This window comes from Triturus cristatus, chromosome 10, assembly GCF_964204655.1.
Source record: "Triturus cristatus chromosome 10, aTriCri1.1, whole genome shotgun sequence".
Lineage (NCBI taxonomy): Eukaryota > Metazoa > Chordata > Amphibia > Caudata > Salamandridae > Triturus > Triturus cristatus.
This window is the reverse complement of record NC_140593.1, coordinates 897,823,747-897,845,823: the sequence shown is the minus strand read 5'-3', so window position 1 is coordinate 897,845,823 and position 22,077 is coordinate 897,823,747. Positions and strand designations below refer to the sequence as shown.

Below are 22,077 nucleotides of genomic sequence, written 5' to 3'. Positions count from 1 at the left end.
ATGAGCCTTATCACAGTCTCAGGCTTCTGTGCACTCAAAGCAACTTGTCACTGGTATCGAGCATTTCTCACAGCAATTATGCTGCTTATGGTATCTCTACAGAGGGTTAATAGCACTCATTGCTCTCCCCTTAAGAGCAAGTTGATCAGGTTAACATCCCTGACAAAATCAACAAGCATTTGCAGTGCAATAGGTCTCGCATTTGCGAGAGTTTGAGCTATTGGCATTGTAAATGACAATGCTTTTTATTTGTGTTTTGAAAACCTGTAAGCGGTGCGCAAACAAGCACTTTGTACTTCTAGTCATTGCTTACGAGAAGCAATACTGGCAGTAACTACGCCCATTTTACTAGCAGCCTTGCTTCTCGTAAGCAAGGACTATACGTACAAAGTGTGGGTTTACACATCCTTTGCAGGTTTTCAAAACACATTAAAAAAAGGTATGGTCATTTACAATGCTAATAGCTAAAACTCTAGCAAATGCGAGACCTATTGCATTGCAAATGCTTGTTTTAGGACGTGTGCCCTGAGCTTAGGTAAAGCAAAGTATTGCCTACTGCATCCGCTTTGTGTGAAGGATGGGACGGTGTCGAGTGTCTGTACACTTGAAAATCTGGGTGGTCTGAACTCCCATATACTTATAGAAGCACACGGAGTAAGATGCTAGCTCAGAAACAAACCTAGACAGAAACAGTTCAGCCATGCCTGATGCAACGAGGAATAAAGCTGCTTTACTGCTGGATATAATCGACAACGCAGCTAATTCAGTTTACTGGAAACTCAGTAACAGCACTCTTCGCCCCAAAGAAGAGCGTTCCGGTACATAGATTCCGTTCGTTCAGATCCACTGTCTTATTCTAGGATTCAACACAATGTAAAACAAAGCGCAAATCTGGCAACTAATGTGGCTCAAACTGAGAGCGCGTGTAAAAAACAAATTCTATTGACCCGTGCGGCAAGATGCCCCCTTAAACACCCCCTTTGCCAGTAAGACAATAAATGGCTTATGTAAACCTACACACATCCGCGTCCAAAAAGGACAAAATCCAGTGAGAAGCCAAGTAGTGCCCACGGACATGCCACACCCTGTGAGCAAGGTCACTAAACACAGTAACAAATAAACCATATCTTCCTCCATTGTTGTTGCAAGAGTTGCCAGCAAATAGACTGCCCGAAAAGATTAGAGATCCCAATAGTGCAAACACAGTACAAAATAGATAGGTGGGAAGGCTCACTGTGAACGACTCGTAATTACTCATAACTTAGTTGCCGCAAATTTTAATAACATCTTGCTAAGTTTCAAAGCAGAGAGAAAGCTGGGAAAATCAGAAATGAGACAGAGCTGCAGTTACGGCTAATTTAGACCATTAACACCGTAGGCAATGACTGAGGTACTCATTCATTAAAGTAGCAACTCATCCGAGTAGCAGACTTGGGTAAGGATAGCAAGAGCCTCTGAGCCACTAGGTCACACAATCATGGGGACTGTCACAGAGCGCAGCAAACATGGGTACAGGTTGCAGTATGCCCAAGGAAAGAAATGTGTGAGAGGGAGGTGGAGAGCTTGGAGTCATAACTGAACTTCAAACTAACGATAGACTGGCATCTGGGAACACACCTAATACACGTCACTGGCAGCAGGGGCTGTGCGCGCTCGGAGGGTGGTGGGAGGGCTTATAATGTGAAGGGGATTCAAAAAGGCAACGAGCCAAAAGAAGACTGCTGCAGGGGAAGTGAGAAAGCAGCGACACCAAAAACATCACCAATAAAGATAAACAAGAAGCGATAACCAAAAATTGAAAACAAGTACAGATGCCAGTTCTAGGAGTAATGGCAAGTGGCCCCTCGCATGACTTCTGCTCATACAAAGCAGAGGCTGGCATTCCTGGAATGCCATGGCTCCTAGGAGGGGGAGGGAAGGGGTGAACAGCTTGGCAACTGTTAAACAAGGAAGGAACACGCATAATGAAAGTTAAAGTGCGAAGTCGCGGCGTGCGTGCTAGCGAGCACTTTGTAAATATAAAGTGTCAAATAAAGTGACGTTCAAAGCAGCTCTAGCCTAGGCGGGGGAGGGAGCATTAAACAAAACAGATTACTTGATGTCTCGGAGAGACAGCGCATGTGCGCTGCCTCGGCGAGACCTTAAACCTGAAGCCCTAACACTACCTAGTTTAAATGTATTTCCAAGAGTACAGTCAATCAGGGATTTTATAAAGCGTGTTACTCACCCGTGAGGGTCACAAGGCACGGGGGGAGGGGGGTTGCAGCTCAGATGAAGAGTTGGGCCTTGAGGTTCTTCCTGAAGGTGTGCAGGGTGGGGGAGCGTCTGATGTTGACTAGGAGCTCGTTCCAGGCTTTGGCTGCGACGTAGGAGAAAGCTCTTCCGCCTGCTCTGGTTCTGTGAATGCGGGGGGTCACTGCGAAGGCGTGGTCGACGGAGCAGAGGTTCCTCTTGAGTGCGTGGAAGGAGACTCTCTTGTTGAGGTATTTGAGTCAGATATTGTGGAGGGATTTGTAGGCGTGGGTGAGCAGTTTGAAGGTTACCCTCTTCTTGACAGGGTTTCCAGTGGAGATCTCGTAGGTGTTGGGTCATGTGTTTGTGCGGTGGGGTTCTGAGGATGAGTCTGGCTACAGAATTCTGGATGGTTTGGAGCTTGTGTAGGAGAGTTTTGTTGATTCCGGCATAGAGGGTGTTGCCGTAGTCTAGTCTGCTGGATATGAGTGCGTGGGTGACGGTTTTTCCGCATTCGGGGGGTATCCATTTTAAGGTCTTGCAGAGGATCTGAAGGCAGTTGAAACTGGTGGAGGCTATGGAGTTGATCTGGCGGGTCATTTGAGGGAGGAGTTTGGGATGATTCAGAGGTTCCGTACGTGGTCTGTCGGGATGGGCGGACTCCCGAGAGCGGAGGGCCACCAGGTGATGTCCCAGGTGGAGATGGAGGGTCCGAGGATAAGGACCTCAGTTTTCTCCGAGTTGAGCTTCAGGCAGCTGTTTTTCATCCAGGCGGCGACGTCTTTTATTCCTTCCTGGAAACTGACTCATGTGTCTTCGGGGTTCTTCGTGAGGGAGAGGATGAGCTGGGTGTCGTCTGCGTATGATACTATGCTGAGCCTGTGCTGTCTGTCGATGGTGGCGAGGGGGGCCATGCAGATGTTGAAGAGCGTGGGGCTGATCCTTGGGGTACTCTGCAGTTGATCTCTGTGGGTTCGGAGAGGAAGGGAGGGAGTCTGATCCTCTGGGTTCTGCCGGAGAGAAAGGAACAGATCCAGTTGAGGGCGGTTCCTCGTATCCCAGCGTCGTGAAGTCTAGCTGCGAGAGTGCGATGTGAGACGCTGTCGAAGTCTGCAGAGAGGTCTAGTAGGATTAGGGCCACGGTGTGTCCCTGGTGAAGTAGCATGCGGATGTCATCGGTGGCGGCGGTCTCGGTGATGTGGTTGCTGCGGAATCCAGACTGGGAGGCATCTAGGATGAAGTTCTCTTCGATGAAGGCGGTCAGCTGAGTGTTTACGAGTCTCTCTGTGACTTTGGCAACGAAGGGGATGGGAGAGATGGGCTGGTAGTTTTTCAGACCGTCTGGTCGGTCTGGGCTTCTTGAGGAGGGGTTTGACCTCCGCCTGCTTCCAGTCGTCTGGGAAGATGCCGGATTCGAGGGAGGCGTGGGTGTTCTTCATGGTCGCGGTGGTGTGTTCGATGGTGGCAGGATTCCAGGTTGTGATGGTTGGCTCTTTGTCAGTGGGGTGGGGGTGGGGTGACTGGTATCTGTTCGCTGAAGTTGTCATCGAAGGCCTTCATTTTCAGATGGAAGTAGGAGCTGAGTTTGTTACAGAGTTCCTGGGATGGAGTGACATCTGTGGCTTTGCTGGGAGGTTTGGTGAATTGCTGTATGACATTAGAGTTCTTTCGTGCTGGTTGTGTTGGTGTGGATTTTGTTCTTGATGAACTTCTGCTTGGTGTCTCTTATGCGCTGGGGGTATTCCTTCAGGGCGTTCCGGTAGCTGTTTAGGTTCCGTGGTTTTCCGGTTACACCAGGTTTTCTTGAGGCGTCTGATTCTTGGAGTACGGTGGTGAACCAGGCTGCCTTTAGAGGGCGTTGTTTGCCGGGGTGGCGGAGTGGTGCGAGCTTGTCGGCGCAACTGGAGATCCAGCAGTGAAGTTCCTTGGCTGCGGAGTTGGCGTTGGTCATTGGCGCAGGGTGGGTCTGGGAGGGGGGTGGTGTTAAGGTGCTCCTCTGTGATCTTGCTCCAGTTCCTGCGTGGCGGGAACGGGGCGGGTTTGGGTCCATTGGTGGTGTTGAAGGTGAAATGTACGCAGTGGTGATCCGTCCACAGGAGCTGCGAGGTGTGGCTGAAGTGGATGTTTGTTCCTCCTGCAAAGATGGGGTCGAGGGTGTGTCGTGCTCTGTGAGTGGGGGTGGTGACGAGCTGCTTCAGTCCGAGGTTGGAGAGGTTGCCAAGGAGGGTGATGAAGTCTGGGTTGTCGAGGTGGAAGTTCAGGTCTCATAGGAGGATGTAGTCTATAGAGTTGATGGTGTGGGGTGCGATGAGGTCGGCAATGGAGGTTGCGGTCTGGGTGCAAGGTCCGGGGTGTCTGTAGGCGAGGGTGCCGCGTAGCGTGGTCCTGGGGTTGGTCTGCATCTGGAAGTGGAGGTGCTCTGTGTTGGTGTGAGGGTCACTCGTGTTGGATATGGAGAGTCAGAGGGAGGTCCTGTGTGCAATGGCGAGTCCTCCTCCTGGGCGGTGGGGGCGGGCAGTTTTTTCTGGATCTTGTACCCGTCGGGGATGGCGGTGGCGATGTCCGGGCCAGAGGTGGCGTTTGTGAAGAATGCGATGTCGGGCCAGAGGGTGTCGAGCAGGTCCCAAATCTCTTCGGCGTGTCTGTGTAGAGAGCGTACGTTGAGGAGGATGTATGTCAGGGCTTCGGTGGTGCGGGCGTCCAGAGGGTCTTTGGTGGTCATGGGGGCGCAGTTGGTGGTGAAGGATCATCGGCAGTGACTGCAGGAGAACTGTCTGTGCGTGGTGTTTGGTGTGGCTCTATGATAGTCGGTGTGTCTTCCGGGGTTGAGTGCGTGGAGGGCATCTGAGTCGTATCGGTTGTGTCACGGACGGGCGCAGACTGGCTTGTCTTATGCGCGCCTTTGGCGCGCTAGCGGCCCGACTGCGCAGTGGCTGCCATTAAGTAGGGGAGGAGGGGAGGGAGGGACGTGCAGCTGGGAGGCGGGCGGTCAGGGGGAGGGGTTGTGGGGTGGCGGGAAGCGAAGGAGAAGCACAAGGGACAAACCACAATCGGGTTTAAACAGTGCCACAAAATGAAATAAAGTCACAACAAGTGGAGAAAATAAAGAACCACGCTGCTAACAGAGTAATGAGGAAATTACAGCAGGGGGATGAACAGTGCCACAATGCGGAGATCACACAAGGGGGGCAGCGCACTACAGTACCAGCACGGAGGGCACGAGGCGCAGGCCGGGCTCGAACCCTGCACGCACAGGAGGGGCCCCAGAAGTCTGCAGCGGCGGAGCAGAGCACAGCGGAGCTGTAGGGGAAAGTGTGCGCCTTAGACCGAGGTCAGAGGTCTTACTCGCGCTCCCCCGCAGCGGCCGCCATTAAGTAGGGGAGGGACGTGCAGCTGGGAGGCGGGAGCGGGGTGGTCAGGGGGAGGGGTCGCGGGGCAGAGGTGGCGGCGGGAAGTGAAGGAGAAGACCAAGGGACAAACCACAATCGGGTTTAAACAGTGCAACAAAATGAAATAAAGTCACAACAAGTGGAGAAAATAAAGAACAACGCTGCTAACAGAGTAATGAGGAAATTACAGCAGGGGGATGAACAACAGTGCCGCTATACGGAGAACACACAAGGGGGGCAGTGCACTACAGTACTAGCACGGAGGGCGCGAGGCGCAGGCCGGGCTCGAACCCTGCACGGGAGGGGCTCCAGAAGTCAGCAGCGGTGGAGCAGAGCACAGCGGAGCTGCAGGGGAGCGTACAGGCCTCGGACTGAGGTCAGAGGTCTTACTTGAATCTTACATATGACAAGTGTGTGTATCTGTCTACTTCTAGCCAATGGAACATTTGTTTAACTGTGAAATGTTTTCTTTAGAAAACGGTTTCATTAGTCAGATACTAAGAAACTGTTTTTCAGATGGATTTGTTTGTTTCTCTGTTTTGGCCCCTTGCCATTAATTGCTATTTTGCAGGCACTATTATGAGGAGTACTTTCTTTGATTGTGAATAGCAGTGCAGATAAGATATCATTTGCTCATTTCTCCACTTTCTGAACTCCAGGATTGCCACAAAAGTCTCCACTGCAATTACCTGTTAGTTTACTTCTTTTTATGTTGTTTCACTTATTCTCATTATATCATGGAACAAAGCTTTATAAAATAACAATGTGTGCCACTCGAGAGGATGCCGTCTATTTTGAAGAGTGTGGATAGTTATGTGGAGTTCATGTGCAGGTGGTTCATCTCTTTTCAGCTTAGGCTACTAGCCTTTAGACTTGTATACCAACACTGTAAAATATTTTGGTATTCTCATTGAGCATTATTTTTTAAGGTACAGTAGTATGTCCACATCTGTAGTATTTAAACTCTAGGCCTTTCTTCATCATTGAGAAAGTACTACATTAACCTGAACACCACTCTGTTAATCTTATATAAGCTTCTGGATTGAACTATAGAAGCACCAGCAGTGTTAGCAAGCAACTCGTCTGTTATAAGAGAGATGAATACTTCAGGATTTTATTTTGCCTTGTGCCCGTTGGTTGAAATGAAATGGGTAAGGTTGTTTATTAGAATTCCGTGTATCCCAGTTTGGTTTCTTCTCTGTAGGTGTGCCTCCCAAGGTACTTTTGCTACAAACAACTGATCTTGAACAAGTGAATCTAATAGCAAATCAGGAGTGGCACTACTACTCCCCTAAACATTGCCTGCACTAGGGAATCTGCTTGAATAGTCTTTTTGCTCACTCTCCCCATCATTTTGAAAAATTATTAAAGATATTAGCTAGGAAATTGTGTGCAACACCGACTTTGTTTTTGGGATTTGAATCACACTGGTTTCCACCGGTACTATATCCCATTCATAGATCTTACGTCTGCCACTATTAGTGGATTTCTACTACTATTAGTGGATTTGATGCTTTGTGGCTTTTGCTCTGGGCTGTTTGCAAGTACAACTGGTGTAAATCTTAATGTTTTAGAGCATGTAGAGCAAATGACACAAGTCATTGGTGTTTTTAAATGTTCAGCTTTAGATTATACTAGTATTGTTTTGGTTGTTAGGCCTTACTTTACCTTGCATGAAAGAGTTATTTCTACATTTTTACCAGACAACTGTAATTGTGCCCCAGTAAGAACCTTTTACCCTACTTTCTTGCAGGTGCAGATCCTAAACAAGAAGGTTGACACCTCAAAAGTCACCGCCAAGTGTGGTTCCAAAGTAAACATCAAACACAAACCAGGTAACCCTAATGAGCAATCTGTTGATTCCACTTTCCAAAAGCTTAAAAGCAGGTGACTGATGAGCTCTGTAGGTGATAATCAAAATGGATAACCAGAAGTATAATATACAAAGAGAAATGAGCCGTTTGTACTTACCTTGCCGAATAGCGAATTGCCTAAATGCCTGGGTGACATAGCCGAGTCAGTTTTATGAAACAAACCTTGATTCGAAACACCCTCACTTTCGAAAGTCATATTTCGAGCATCACTTCATTCAAATCCAAAATTTATATATTTAAAAAGAATGAGCAAAGATTTAAAAAGACTTCAAAATGACTTTGTGCATGTGTTTTCAGTTAACAATTAATAAAGTTAATATGGGTTCTACTAGGTTAGCATCCTCTCCCTCTGCCCTACATAGGATCCTGTGGTAAGCCCATTTTCTCAAGAATGTTGTGTAGTCTGGATTGGTTAAACAAGAAGTGTAAAAAAAAGGTTCCAGTTAATCTTATTTCAAAAAGAATGTTAGCTGCCAGAACTAAGTCATTCTTAAGCATCTCACCAGTAAAGTTAGGTGAACTTTCTAGTTTTTGGCATAACACTTACCATTTCTCTGAAGGTAAATTTTCAAAGACCTTTCTATGGTGATTTCTCAGTCTTTGGGCAAGAAGCAGAGTGTGTACAGGATACTGTCTCCAGGGTACAATAGTTCACGCGGATTGATATTCCTCTTCTGTTCAACAATTTAAGGGATGGGACTACTGTCCGTTATTAAATATTCATATAATTTTTTTGCCATGGACTTGAGTCAACTTTAATGACCACCAAAATGTCTGCCTCCTCTCCCACATACAAAACCACCAAGTCCATTCGTCCTCTTTTGACATTCTTTTTTTAGGGAAGAGCATGCAAGAAAAGGTAATATTTAAATATAAATATTTAGAATGCATTGTGTGAGGTACGTGTGGCCAAGTAAACCAAGATGGCAGTCGCACACTGAGTGCTCCACAACACTTATCCGCCGCAATCCCATAGTGACATCTACACCAAATAATACCTGCAGCCCTTCTCGTACCGACCCTGGGAGTCGTGCATGGTCTCTAGGACCCACGGTTACCTCCAAGAAATCACCTCAAGGGGCCACCCCTATGGGGAAGCCATTGCAGGACTCCTGCCTAGCCTAACCTGCAGCGCGGCCTACTAAGCCCTGCACAGAGGGCTCACCACCGGGGCCCCCCACAACACCAAACGGAGAGAAGGATCGGTGCCGTGGACTGCACCGAGCCGCGCTGGAAAGTGCATATCATGTCTGTGTCTAGACAGACAACCCCACATGGATGGAGGGGAAAGATGGGGCCTCTAGACTAATCTGTGCCTTTGGGACACCAGCATCCCTGCACTATCCCTCGGAGTCGAGCATTGTCCCAGGGACCTATGGGGAGACATTCGAGAAATCGCCCCAGGGGGCTGCGCTAGACTGCTGCCTACCATGTCCCTTGCGGCGGAGACATTGCAGAACCCTGCGCCATCCGGCCTGCAGCACGGCCTGATAAGCCCCGCACACATGGCTTACCACAACACTTGATTAGAGTGGAGGGGAGTGGTGGTGCTGTGGACTACTCAAAAACCTGTCGTAGAACCCATCAGTGTCCAGACTGGCGACCCTGCACGGACGAGGGGCTAGGAAGTGGCCTGTAGACTCACCCACGCTCTCGGGACTATGTTTTCCCTTCACCATAGCAGAGTGCAGGGGCACGGAGGGGCCACTCCACCTGACCTACTTTGCTGGAGGTGTCGGGACCCCTGACGACCGAGGGAGGTGGGGCTGCACCCTCTCACCCAAACAAAACGACAGCATACAGCAGCAGCCCTCCAGCTGCCTGTGCTGCCTCCCCCATCTACATTGGGGTGGGGCGACCTACTGAGTCCTGCACAAGAGGTTCCTAAAAAGTGGCTCGTACTGCATCTGGGCCGAACGTGACCTACCAGGCCATACCGTAGGATCACCAACAGGGGACCTGATGAACATGGTTAGAGTAGAGTCGAGGTGACATTGAGGGTGACAGATGCTGAGAATAGGGTCTTGAACGTCCAAGATGAGATGGCGACTCATTAAAACAATGGTCTCTGTTTATGTCTGCCACCAATGCCCTCAAAACTCAGGGGAAGGACGCCAAAAACAGGTCATGCCATAACCTTCACTTCCACCTGAGCACTCCCCCCTATGTATACACCCAAGTACTTATAATTACTGACTGCTTCCAGATTTATTTTGCATGGCTGTTGAGTTTGAGGGCGACTGCTTATAATCATCATTTTTGTTTCAGTATTGTTTACTTCTAGCATATTTGCCTTGGCAAAGTGTCCCAGTTCATCAGTCGCTCTTTGAAGACCTACTTTTGTGTAGCTTAACAGTACTATGTCATCTGCATAAGACAAATGTGTGATAGGTAATGCACCCAGGCATGGGGGATGCAAGTTAACCTGGTCTAGTATTGGGGAGAGATCAGCCATAAAAAGGTTGAGGAGGTGTGGTGTGGTGCCAGAACGCAACCTTGTTTTTTTTTTGTTTTTTGTTTTTTAACTGTTTTGATTTATTTTTCGAAGAATCAGCCAAAACATCAGCAGGTGTATCTCATATGTTACAAAATTAGGAGTATAATCATTATTTTTAGAAATGCAGACCAAACTATAAAACTATTCCTTTTGACATTCCCCCCCCCACAATCCCATCCTCTACAATAGCCATGTTCTATTTAATGTGTCCCCTTGGTGGAGCCAGAGTGCGTTAAACCACTTGTTTAGACCTTTGTGTACTAAACTGCGTCTCATTTGGGCCCTCGTCCATCAACTCTAAGCTATAATAAATCAGCCACGGCTGCCATATCTTCCTAAACTTCCTGGGGCATCCCCTTGCTGTGTATACAGTTTTTTCCGCTCCCATATATAGGTCCATATTTGCCCACCATTCAGTCACGGTGGGTAAGACTGCACTGCCCTAGTATTTAGCAATATCCGTCTTAGCAACTGAGGCCTAGGTTGCTCAGTAGTAGTTTTTGTCTGGGATTATCAACATCGGTGTGTATCCCTAGAAGAATGTATTTGGGATCCATTGGGATCTGTGTTTCAGGTACATTGTTAAGCTCTTTCACTATCCGTATCCAATACCTGCATATTAATTGGCACTCCCCAGAGTATGGATAAAGGAATCCATATCCGTAGTACAATGTAGACACTCTGGGGACTCTGCTCTGCCCATGGCGTGGAGTCTCGCTCTGTCGTTATATATCCTATGTAGGACTTTGAACTGTATTAGGCATAGCCTAAGCTTAATCGCTACTTCTCTGGGATGCATTAACGCCATTTCCCAGTCGATGTGTTCCAGTGCACCAATAGTTCCCGCCCATTTGCTTCTAAATGGAGATAGTGTATCAGGAATGTTATTAGTTTTTGTTTTGTATGTCCAGGACACTGCCTTTCCGGTATTTCTTCCTGTAACAGTCAGCCTTCTAACGGTGCATATTCGGGGATGTCTGTTATCTCGTTTTTTTGCACTCTCCAGGCATGTTGGAGTTGCATGTATCTGTATTGTTGCTTATTGGACACACTATACTCCTTTTGGATCTCTGGAAAGGTTATGATTTTTCCTTTCCGTATTATGTCCCTCATTGTTGTGATCCCAATTGTGTTCAACTCTTTGAAGCCCTGCAGTTTCGCTAACTCAAGCAGTCACTTACCCTCCCTTAGCAGTATGGATTTAGTTAATCTCTTTTCCCATTTCATCTGTTTCTCCGTCCCTTTCCAGGCTTCAATCACCCTCTGCGTTGCGGTTAATAGACTTTGCGTTCCAGAGTCTCCATATATGTAGTGTAAGTGGGAGTGTTTCTGAAATTGTAGCCTCTCTAGAGTGTATGTAGGGTGGTCACCAGGTGCATGCCCCCGTTCATTAATAACTATTAAGTGTGCTGCCCTATAGTAGGCCAGTATGTCTGGGAGGGCAAAACCCCCATTGTACTGACTGTGCTGCAGGGTTTGAAGTGCTACTCGCGGGTGGCCACCGTCCCATAGCAGTGCACGCACCTCTCCGGTAATTGCCTTAAAGACCGTGTCTGGGATTTTGTAATAAGTGTTTTGAAGGATATAGAGCAGTTTGGGGAGTGTGATCATTTTGTACATGGCTGCCCTCCCTAGCAGTGTCAGGGGGAGACCTCTCCATCTGGCAACATCTTCTCGGAATTCCTGTAGGACCCGCTTGATGTTATGCGTGAGGCAGTCAGCTTCATTTGTGGAGATATATAAACCGAAGCATTTAAAGCCCTGTTTGGCAAAGTGTTAATGTTCCGGTATAGAGTACATGGCCGTGGTGTTTCAAATGGGGTAAAGGCTGGACTTCCCCCAATTAACGTTGTATCCTGCGTATGTACTGAACTCTTTAACCAGGTGGAATATGAGCGGTAATGTTGTATCGGTGCTAGAGATGTACAGTAGGAGAACATCCGCATAAAGAGAGATCCGTTCATCTATCATCCACCCCTTGGTGTCCTGAAATCCCTTTATATCTGGGTTAGCTCTAACTAGGCATGCTAGTGGTTCTAAAACCAGTGCGAAGAGCAGGGGAGACAGTGGGCAACCCTGCCTCATTCCTCTCTGGATTAAAAATTCCGCTGACTTTACGCCATTGACTGTGACTTGTGCCTAGGGATTTGCGTATAATAGCTCAACCCAAGTCCGGAAGTTCCTCCTGAAGCCAAATTTTTATGAGTACCTGCCTCATGAAAGGCCTTTTCGGCATCTAACGACAACAGCAGGATATAGGACTGGCTTTAACTGTGTCAAGCCAGTTTGCAAGTTTGCGGGGATTAAAACGTGTGGCCCGTTTAGGCATGAAGCCTGACTGGTCTCTATGAATCAGTGAGGTGATTGTTATTAGCCACTTCGCCAGAATAGAGGCCAAAATCTTAGTTTCAATATTTAGTAGAGAGATGGGATGATAGGATCTGCAGCTCTCCGGGGGTTTGCCTGGTTTTGGTATAACCACAACTGTGGCCTGACAGCGGTCTGGTTGCAACGTCCCTTCTTCCCTTACTGCCCGGAACATATTTAGCAGCCAGGGAGCCAATAAACCATTAGGTTGCTTAAAAAATTCCACCTGTAGCCCATTTGGTCCTGGTGTTTTCCCAGATTCTTGTTTATTAATGGCCTCCTGCACTTCTGAGTGAGGTGTGCCTCTAAAGCCTCGCTATCCTCTTGTCTCAGAGTAGGTATCTCTATGCCACTAAGATATGTCGTTAGCTGGGCCTCACCCACTACCATTTTAGCTTTGTATAATTCACCGTAGTAACGCGCGAAGGCTCCCGCTCTGCTGTGTGACGTCGTATATCTCTTGTCTGCTTCCACTATCTGGCTCACCCAATTTGCCTCTTTATATCTGGTTAAGCCAGGCTAGGAGTCTCCCAGCCCTGTCTCCCGTTTCGTAGAGTCTGTGCTGTGTGGCTTGGATTTAAGTTTTAACTTTCCCTTCTACCAGAGCCTGAAGCTCCCTTCGTGGGACCTTGAGTTGTGTTAGTGCAGCTGTCTCTGTATCTGGGGTAATGTTTCCCCCTGATTCCAGCAGTTTGGCCTCTAAGGCTTCTATTTGGCATGTTGCCTCCCTCCTTTTTTTGCCCGATTACATCTTGTAGCCTGCCCCGAAGTACAGCCTTGTATGCCTTCCACAGGATTGTGTCTGAGGTCACAGAGCCTTCGTTTTCTTGGTCAAACAGGCTAGTCATTATCGTTATTACCCCCTTCACCACTTAATCTTGAAGCTCCCAGGCATTTAGTCTCCAGTCTGTGCGCTGTTGATGCCCCTTCCTGCCCACTGTCAACCATAAAGGAGAATGGTCAGAGATGCCCCTCGCAAGGTATTCTGCCTTATGTGCTGTCTGGATTTCTCATGAAGGGGTAAATAAGTAGTCGAGCCTGGAGAAAACACTGTGTGCACCTGAGAAGTATGAATAGCTACATCTGAAAGAAACACGTAGTGATAGATTCCTTACCTTAGAATTACCCCCAGGTGTCAGACTGGATCCGGAAAGTTTTCATCAGCAGTACCCCTGCACGTCGGGAGGTGGCGTCGTGCAGCCAGTGTCAGTCGTTGGTGTCGTGGTCACCGAGATACTGACCTCGCGCGCTGATGTCAGTTCTTTCTTTTTCCGCATCAGCAAGCGCAGATCTGAAGAGTGGTACCCCCAGTCACATTTTGACTGAGTTTTGCAAGGCCTTTTTGTCTCTTCTTTTTGAGTCGTTCGACTCCTGGTGCCTTAGGGATGCCCAGTTTCAAGTCCTGCGGGGACTGTCATCAAGTGATGTCGGTGACGGACCCGCACCGCATGTGTCTACTGCCTGGGGCGCGTCCATGACCCAAGTCGTGCCCCAACTGCCGGGCCATGGCGCCGAAGTCTTTGCAGGAGCGGTCCCGAAAGTTGCTTGAAGTCCGGCAGTCTGCTCTGCGCCGCTCCAGGTCCCGGTCCCGTGGGAGGTCAAGGGACCGGTCGTGGAGCCATCACCATCGTTATTCGGGATCGAAGTCTTCACACTTGGGGCAGGTAAGGCGAAGCATCACAAGAAATCGAAGAAGCGTCATCGCTCAATGGCTTCCTGTCGTGCGACTTGGCTGAGGGTGCGGGTGGTGCCTCCCTCGCGGTTACGGCGGAGCCTCCAGTGTCGCTGTCGGTCTACCCTCCCTTCCCGGGTCCATCGGCGATTCCGGCCTAGCAGCAGGACTTTGTCAGCCATGGCCCGCCTCTTTGGGACGTCGGACCCTGTCGGCGCACCTTCGGGCCCCACGGGCCCGACTAGGGTCCCCGCCCTTTACTGTCTGCAGCTTCAGTTCCAGCATCGCTGTCCGCTCCGGCCCTGGCGCCGCGGGACCCCTAGGGATCCAGGCCTGGATCCAGGTCGACGCCGGTTGACCTAGTGACACCTCCACCAATGTCGACCCCACTAGCATCACTCCCAAAATCACCCGTGCCCCTGGACAACGCCGTCCCCTGTTTCAGCCCTGATGTGGACACGGCGCCTGAACTGCATCACTCGATGCCGATTCCGACGCCGATGGGCCTTTCTACCCCTATGTCCAGCCTCCATATTTTTGGCCTGTCCCACAGCTTTCGGAGGAAGGGGAAGACTGGGAGGGGTCTGAGGACCCTCTCACAGCTCAGTGTGAGTTTGATCTGGACTGGGTTGAAGATTTCAGGGATGCCAGCAGTCTTGACACCTCTCCTGACCTTGGCATGCTAACTCCTCCTACCGTGGCTATGGAGGAGGGTGCGAGTTATGCAGTGGTGTTGCGTAGGGCGGCTGAGGCTCTCCACCTCGAACTCCCTACAGTGGCCGTCAGGGCTAACCTCCTGAATGAAGTGATTCAGCCTGCCGCTACCTCTGTGGAGCCACTGCTGCCTTTAAATGATGCACGTTTGGACGTTCTTTTTGGCACCTGGTCCAGGCCCAACACAGGGGCTCCTGTGGATAGGAACATTGCCCGATGCCATCGCCTGGCCCTGGGCGACCCCCTCTGCCTCTCCCAACACCCCACCCCCGAGAGCTTGGTTGTCCAAGACTCTACGTCCCAAAGCGCCTTTCCTACCGCACCTCCGGATAGGGAATCCAGGAGACTGGAACAGTTTGGGAAGAAAATGTTTTCTTCTGCCAGTTCAGAGCTGCGGCCTGTGAACACCGCATGCCTCTTGGGCCGTTATTCCCACTCTCTGTGGGATACGGTGGCGCAGTTGTTGCCTCAGTGTCGGGAGGAGACCCAGACAGTGCTCTCTAAGGCTATTGCTAAATGGATTGATGCAGCGAAATTCACAATACGATGTGGCCTTGACACCACCGACTTGCTGGGCAAGGCGATTTCCATGACAGTGGCCCTCCGTCGCCACGCCTGGCTGAGGACTACTGGCTTCTCGGGGGATGTCCAGAACACCCTGATGGACATGCCCTTTGATGGCATTCGCCATTTTGGCAACAAGGCAGATAGTGCGTTGAAGCGTTTTTTTTTTTTTTTTTTTTTGTTTTTTTTTTGAAAACCTTTATTTCGAAATTCAGGACACAGCTATTCAACCACAACAAACCCCAGCAAGGCAGAAACATTGAAATCCCATGGCGAGAGCCTCCAGGGGAGTGCGTTGAAGCGTTTTAAAGACTTGTGGGCTATGGCCAAGTTCTTGGCCTTTCGGCCACTCGCCCTCCTCTGCCTTCTTTTTTTCGTTCCTTTCGTGGCCACGGAAGGGGCGCCCCAACACGTTCGCTCCAGAGCCACAGGCTGCAGCAGCAGCAGTCTCAACGTGGAGGTGGCATCCGCCGAGGTGGGTCAGGGGGCCAGCGGGCGGATCAGTCCACCTCCACCCCGGCCACCACTGCCTCCAAACCTTCCTAGTCCGGTTTTTCAGGCCCATCAAACGCCAGTGGGCGGCAGGATTCGCCATCACCTCCCCCACTGACGCACCATCACTACAGACAGGTGGGTTTTACAAATAGTCCAAAGGGGCTACTCCCACCCCTTTGAGACTACCCCTCCAGCCATGCCACCCCAGCACCACCGCATGTCATCATTTGGCACTTCTTCAACAGGAACTTGTGGCCCTCTTGACCAAGGGGGCCATCGAGCGCGTTCTTTCGCCAGAAGTAGGTCATGGTTGTTATTCCTACTACTTTCTGGTGCCCAAGAAGGACAAGGGTCTTCGTCCTATCTTAGACCTCCGGAACATCAATCGCTTCCTCTGGGAGGAGAAGTTCAAGATGTTAACTCTGGCTCAGGTCTTGTCTTCCCTCGACACTGGAGACTGGATTGCAGCGTTGGATCTGCAGGGCTCATATTTCCATATTCCCGTCCTGCCAGCCCACCGGCGTTACCTGCGGTTTATGGTAGGCCACGAGCACTTTCAGTTTACGGTGCTCCCCTTTGGCATTACCAGCGCCCCTCGGGTGTTCATGAAAGTGGTGGCGGTGGTCGCAACTCATCTGCGCAGATCAGGGGTTCCAGTTTTCCCCTATCTCGACGACTGCCAGTTGAAGGCGGGATCGCCCCAGGCACTCGTCTCCCACCTCCAGACTACGGCCGACCTCCTGCATTTGCTGGGGTTCACCATCAATGTGCCGAAGTCGCACCTGATTCCCTCTCAGAAGTTCCTCTTCATCGGAGCGGTTCTGGATACAACGCTCTTTCGGGTCTATCCTCCTGAACGGCGAGTCCAGGATATTCAGGCTTTGATTCCAATCTTTCGGCCTCTATCCTGGGTTGCGGTCAGGCTGACCCTGAGGCTGCTGGGCCTCATGGCCTCCTGCATCCTGCTGGCCAATCATGCCAGATGACATATGCGGGCTCTGCAGTGGAACCTGAAGTTCCAGTGGGCGCAGCACCATGGGACCAACCTTTCTTGGCGCCTACGTAGCAAACAAAGAGCTGGTCATCCACCCAGAACTGTTGTGTGCGGTTCAGGCAAAATGAGAGCGCACGTTTTGGGTCCAGACTGTGGAGCCTCTCTTCCTTTCTGGAAGGAGGCGGAAAGAAGGTGGGCAAAGTGATGGTTTGCCCAATGTGAAAAGTAGTTACAACTTTTGGTAGAAAGGATGGACGGGTTCGGAGCACAATCTTGTCCGGATGGACAGATAGAAAAGGAGGTTTACAAGAAAGAGACTGGAGCTCACTCACTCTCCTAGCGGAGGTGATGGCAACCAGGAAAGCAGTCTTCAAAGTTAAGAGACGTAGAAGACAGTTGTGAAAAAGCTCAAAGGAAGCGCACATCAAATATGTAAGAACCAGGTTCATGTTTCACTGTGGCATCACAAAAGAAATGGGAGGGAAAAGGTGAGTAATGGCTTTGAGGAATCTATGTACAACAAGGGACTTGAAGAGAGAGGGCTGATCAGGGAGCCTGAGAAAGGCCGAAATAGGAGAAAGGTAGCCCTTGATAGTGCCTTGAGCAGAACCCTGCTGGGCCACAGAAAGAAGAAACAAAAGGACTTCTGAAAGAGGGGCAGAAAGGGGATCCACAGCCTTTGCTGTGCCCCGAAGCCGTGACTGCTGCTGTGTGTGCCATCGCTCCTGGGGACTGCAGGCAACTATCTCTGCTGGGACGGGAGCACGAGGTCCAAAGCAGTGGCCAAAGCGATCGCGCCAGACCCCCCGCGTGCATAAAGGACTACATCTCCCAGGATCCTCCCTTGCTGCTTCAGGTGCAGCGAGATTGCAGAGAAGGGGAGGAGCTAATTGATCGACGCGCATATAGCGCAGATACTCTCTCCGCGGCGCGGGAAGCCGTGACTGCTGCTGTGTGTGCCATCGCTCCTGGGTACTGCAGGCAACTATCTCTGCTGTGACGAGAGCACGAGGTCCAAAGCAGTGGCCAAAGCGATCGCGCCAGATCCCCCGCGTGCATAAAGGACTACATCTCCCAGGATCCTCCCTTCCTGCTTCAGGTGCAGCGAGTTTGCAGAGAAGGGGAGGAGCTAATTGATCGATGCGCATATAGCGCAGATACTCTCTCCGTGGCGCGGGACACGCGCGGGACGTGCCCGGGCAATGCCCGGGCCAAGGGCGGGCCCGTCCTTGCCCGTCAGCGCCTGGAGGAGGCCGGGCTGGGCCCACCATCATACTCTACTACAACAACGGGCCGATCATTCTAGAGGTACTGTGACTATAAGTCTGTCCCCTTTATCGTCCAGATAGACATACGATCTTATGTATTTCCTTTTTTACAACAAAGAAGTCCTTTTATCCTTGGCTCTTATCGTACACTCATTGTCAATTGTTTGGTGCCTGGTGCCTCAATGGGAAAGCGGAAAATCATGGAAGGGGGCTGGGGGTGGCAGTGGTTCCAATATAGGTGCAGGGAAGTTAAAAAAGGCCAGGAAGATCCCCAAAAGTGCAGCTGACAATTGTGTCATGGATCGGATAGACACCCTTGTCAGAGAATGTGAGGAACTTCTGACTGAGAAACTTTCTGCCTCCCCCCCAACATTAGCCAACACACATGTCCCCCCATCATCTATCATACCATTAATGTTCAAAAAAGCATTATCTAAACCTGATGAGCAATTACCAAAGGTTCTGGTCCACAAACAAACTGCAGCTCATGTCCCGGATTTACAGATTGATTCTTTGAGTGCAACAACGAGCCAACCTGTTATCCCTATACCTTGTTCCAACAGGTTTGCAATTCTAGCAGACCTTCCTACTACTACACCTGTTGAAATTACGGCTCCTACTTTGCTCCCCCAAACTTATTCAAATGGGACTTGTCTCCGCAGATGTTCTGACAAAAACCAGATTGAAATAGTCCAGTCTCTTAGGGTTGAGGTTGAATCTTTAAAAAAATTAATTATAAAACTCACCTCCCTAGCCAGTCCTTCTCCTTTAGCTTCCTTTCCAAATCAGCTTCCACCCACCCTAGAGGGTCCTCCCACTACAATATTGAGCACTGGGAAAGGGGAAGAAGGGCCAAGAAAGGTACAGGCCCCAGTGTTCCATAATTATGATACTTACAATATACCCCATGTCTCCTGCACTGAGAACCTCTTCGCGAAACGTCCTTTAGTCAAAAAACATTCTAATCTTAGGAGTAGTGTTTTACCACCTGACTCTTACCATCAGACTCATTTAAAACCGGGGGTTCCAATGCCCTTTCCATCTTCCTATAATCACTGGGACCAAAAGGAAAAAACGCACACTGTCTTTATGGTAAATGTGCCCAAACTAAACTCCACGTGTCGTTTTGAGAGTAGAGAATCTCTAGTGAACAAGTCTATTCACTGGCTACGGCATATTAGAGGTTGTCGCTCCATAATACGGGAGGATATACTAAGAGCAAGCAGATGTCCATCTGCAGATAGGGCGTTTGACAATATTAAACTAACTTTGTCTAGCGCGGATCTGGCAGATAACCTGGTTGCCCTGGAGTATCGTACATCTCTTCCTGATTCGTCCTCAATACAGATCAGGCGTTCCCCACTTACAGCAGAGAGAAAAGCAGTTTGCCACCAGGAACATCTAGAGAGTGATTCACCTTCATCATTGAGCCAAATCGATTGACTTCCACACAATCCTGTTCAGGACTCGGGCCAGAATAAATACCCTTATCTGGGCAAATACACCTCGCCTGGCTGCCCCCATGTCCTTTCGTATGATATACCATATACGGCCACTCATGGAAATTGTAGCACAGCATCCACCGTTGACCTGGGCTCTAGGGGAAGCGCAGGGCCTGTCTCTAGCTACCCCTATACTTCTAGGAGCCTACCCTTGGATCCTACATCACTAGGTGAACCGACCTTGTGTGCTACTCCTGCTATCATTTCCAATGTAGACCAGGCAGGACAGGAAGCTTTAGGGTATGACCAATTACTAACTAACCCGAAGACCACCATGAATCATTCAGTTGCAGATGTGATGGCCAAAGTACCCGAGTCGTGCAGCACTCCACTAAAAACTCTCTCTTGGAATGTTGCGGGACTCAGGAACAAGATACCACTGCCCCATTGGAGTGGCTTAGTCGAAGATCACCATTTATGTATCTTTCAGGAAACCTAGAGCTTGACACCACTCCATAAATCAGGCTACACTACTTTTTTTTACCTCAGCTTTGTATACAGGTAAGGGGCGCCCTTCTGGCGGCCTGATCGTGTGGATCAGCATCGACTTGTGGTGGACAGCAAAACAACATGTAGTCCAATCCCAAGATATCTTGTGGCTTACTATAAAAGGGCTAAAGGGCGAGGAAACCCTTGAACTTTTTAATATCTATGTAAGAGGGACGACTGGTGGTAAGACCTCGCCCATTCTCTCCCTCCTTGAGGAAAAATTAAGTAGCTGCCACCCACTTTCGAAAGTTATGATAGCAGGAGATTTTAATTGTACCTTCGAACCCCTCGGTTCGGATGATCTCTTAGGGACAGTAGACGAAGATCTTCAATGGGGAATACCCTCTCTAGATTTAGTACCCATTAAGAAGTGTATTCAGGTGGCCATCCAAATCAATGCAATCACTTCCGAATTTGGTTTGAGGGCATTGAATGGTAGAGCTCCATCTGATTGTTTAGGAGCCCATACATTCAACAGAGTAGGGTTTACCTCACGTATCGATTATATTCTATTAGATTTTCGCCTCTGGACTGCACCTACTGATATGGCAGTTGGTTCCCCAGTGGACAGCGACCATAATTTTCTGTCTTGTTCCCTGAAGAATTTCTGGTCATTGCCCGAGCAAGTCCCAAGCACAGATCCCATATTATTCACTAAGGATGTTGTCCCCTCCAACTCTGGCAGGTTTTTGAAGTGGAAGAAGGTTGTAGGGCAAGATCTCAAAATCCAGTCCATTCTCGAACTACTGTTGTTGGGAACTAAGGAATTGGAGGCAGCCAATATAGATCCCCTTGAAATGTCTAAGGCAACTGCTATCTATGAAGCAACTATCATTCAGATGAGCTTTCACTTTCAGATTAGGCAAGCTGCTAACCGCAAGGATAGAAATAAAAAGGGGGCCAATTTCTGGTTCACAAAGGACTGTAGACTAAAGAGAAAGGCCCTATCCCTTGCCCTTAAAAGGAAAATTCCTCTTCAAATTAAAGAAGCCAGGAAAGAGTATAATGCTGCCATTAAAAACGCCAAACGTGATTAGGAGGAATCCTATTGGCAGGCACTTAAAGCTGCTTGCAATCCAAGGGAATCCACAGTCTTTTGGAACTTGATCAAAGCTGCTGACTCCAGAGGTACTGTCCCAATCCCTAATCACATCACCAATTCAGAATGGTATGCCCACTTCTCCACATTATACCTACAACAGGATTCCCCGGATAACCAGCAGCTTGCAGAACAGGCCCACCATCTACATTCTGATGATGAAGTTACACCTTTCAACATCACAGAAATCATAGATGCAATTAATCGCATCGTTCCTGCCAAAGCTGCAGGACCGGATGGAATTCCGTGAGACTTACTCCAACTCGAACCTGTCAAATGGTTCAATTATATTCTCCTTCTGATCAACTTAATCCTTAAGGGAGCACCAGTCCCGGACTCCTGGAAAGGAGCCGAAGTAGTCCCTATCTATAAAAAGGGGGTCAAGGAGGACCCTGCCAACTACAGGCCTATAAGCCTGATAGATGTCATCCAGAAGGTGGTTGGCAGGGTACTCCTCCATAGGATTCAGGACTGGATTGATGATGGTAGCATTATCTCCCAGTATCAGGTGGGATTTAGAAGGAACACTGGGACTATTGATCACATTTTTAGGCTGCTCCTCCTGTATTGGAAAGTGGTAGTGATTGGTAGGGGCAGTGTCTATCTTGCCTTTATCCACCTCAAGACCGCGTTTGACTTGGTTCCTAGGGGGAAACTGTGGTTAGTCCTAGCAGAAATGGGCATTCCAGCACAAACTTTATATCTGCTGATTAGTCTACACGAGGATAATTATGCTCGTGTAAGGTGGGGTTCACAGGGCCAAGTTACCGATAGGATCACGGTTAGTAGGGGGGTCCGGCAGGGGTGCGTCCTGGCTCCCACCCTATTCTCACTGTACGTGAATGGGGTGGTCGATTTTTTTGGGAGAAGACCCTGCTGACGCCCCCACTCTGGCTGGGGACAAAATCGTGACCCTCCTCT

The 22,077-nt window shown here is 49.4% G+C and overlaps 1 protein-coding gene across 50 annotated transcripts in view; it reads left to right on the top strand.

The window, feature by feature from the left end:
* MAP4 (microtubule associated protein 4) overlaps positions 1-22,077 on the top strand; it is a 1,793,677-nt gene that overhangs the window by 1,613,419 nt on the left and 158,181 nt on the right. For all 50 annotated transcript variants that reach the window (XM_085628688.1, XM_085628664.1, XM_085628660.1 and 47 more), the window contains one exon: positions 7,375-7,456. In XM_085628688.1, coding sequence (XP_085484814.1) covers positions 7,375-7,456 — 82 coding nt within the window. The remainder of the gene's footprint in view (positions 1-7,374; positions 7,457-22,077) is intronic.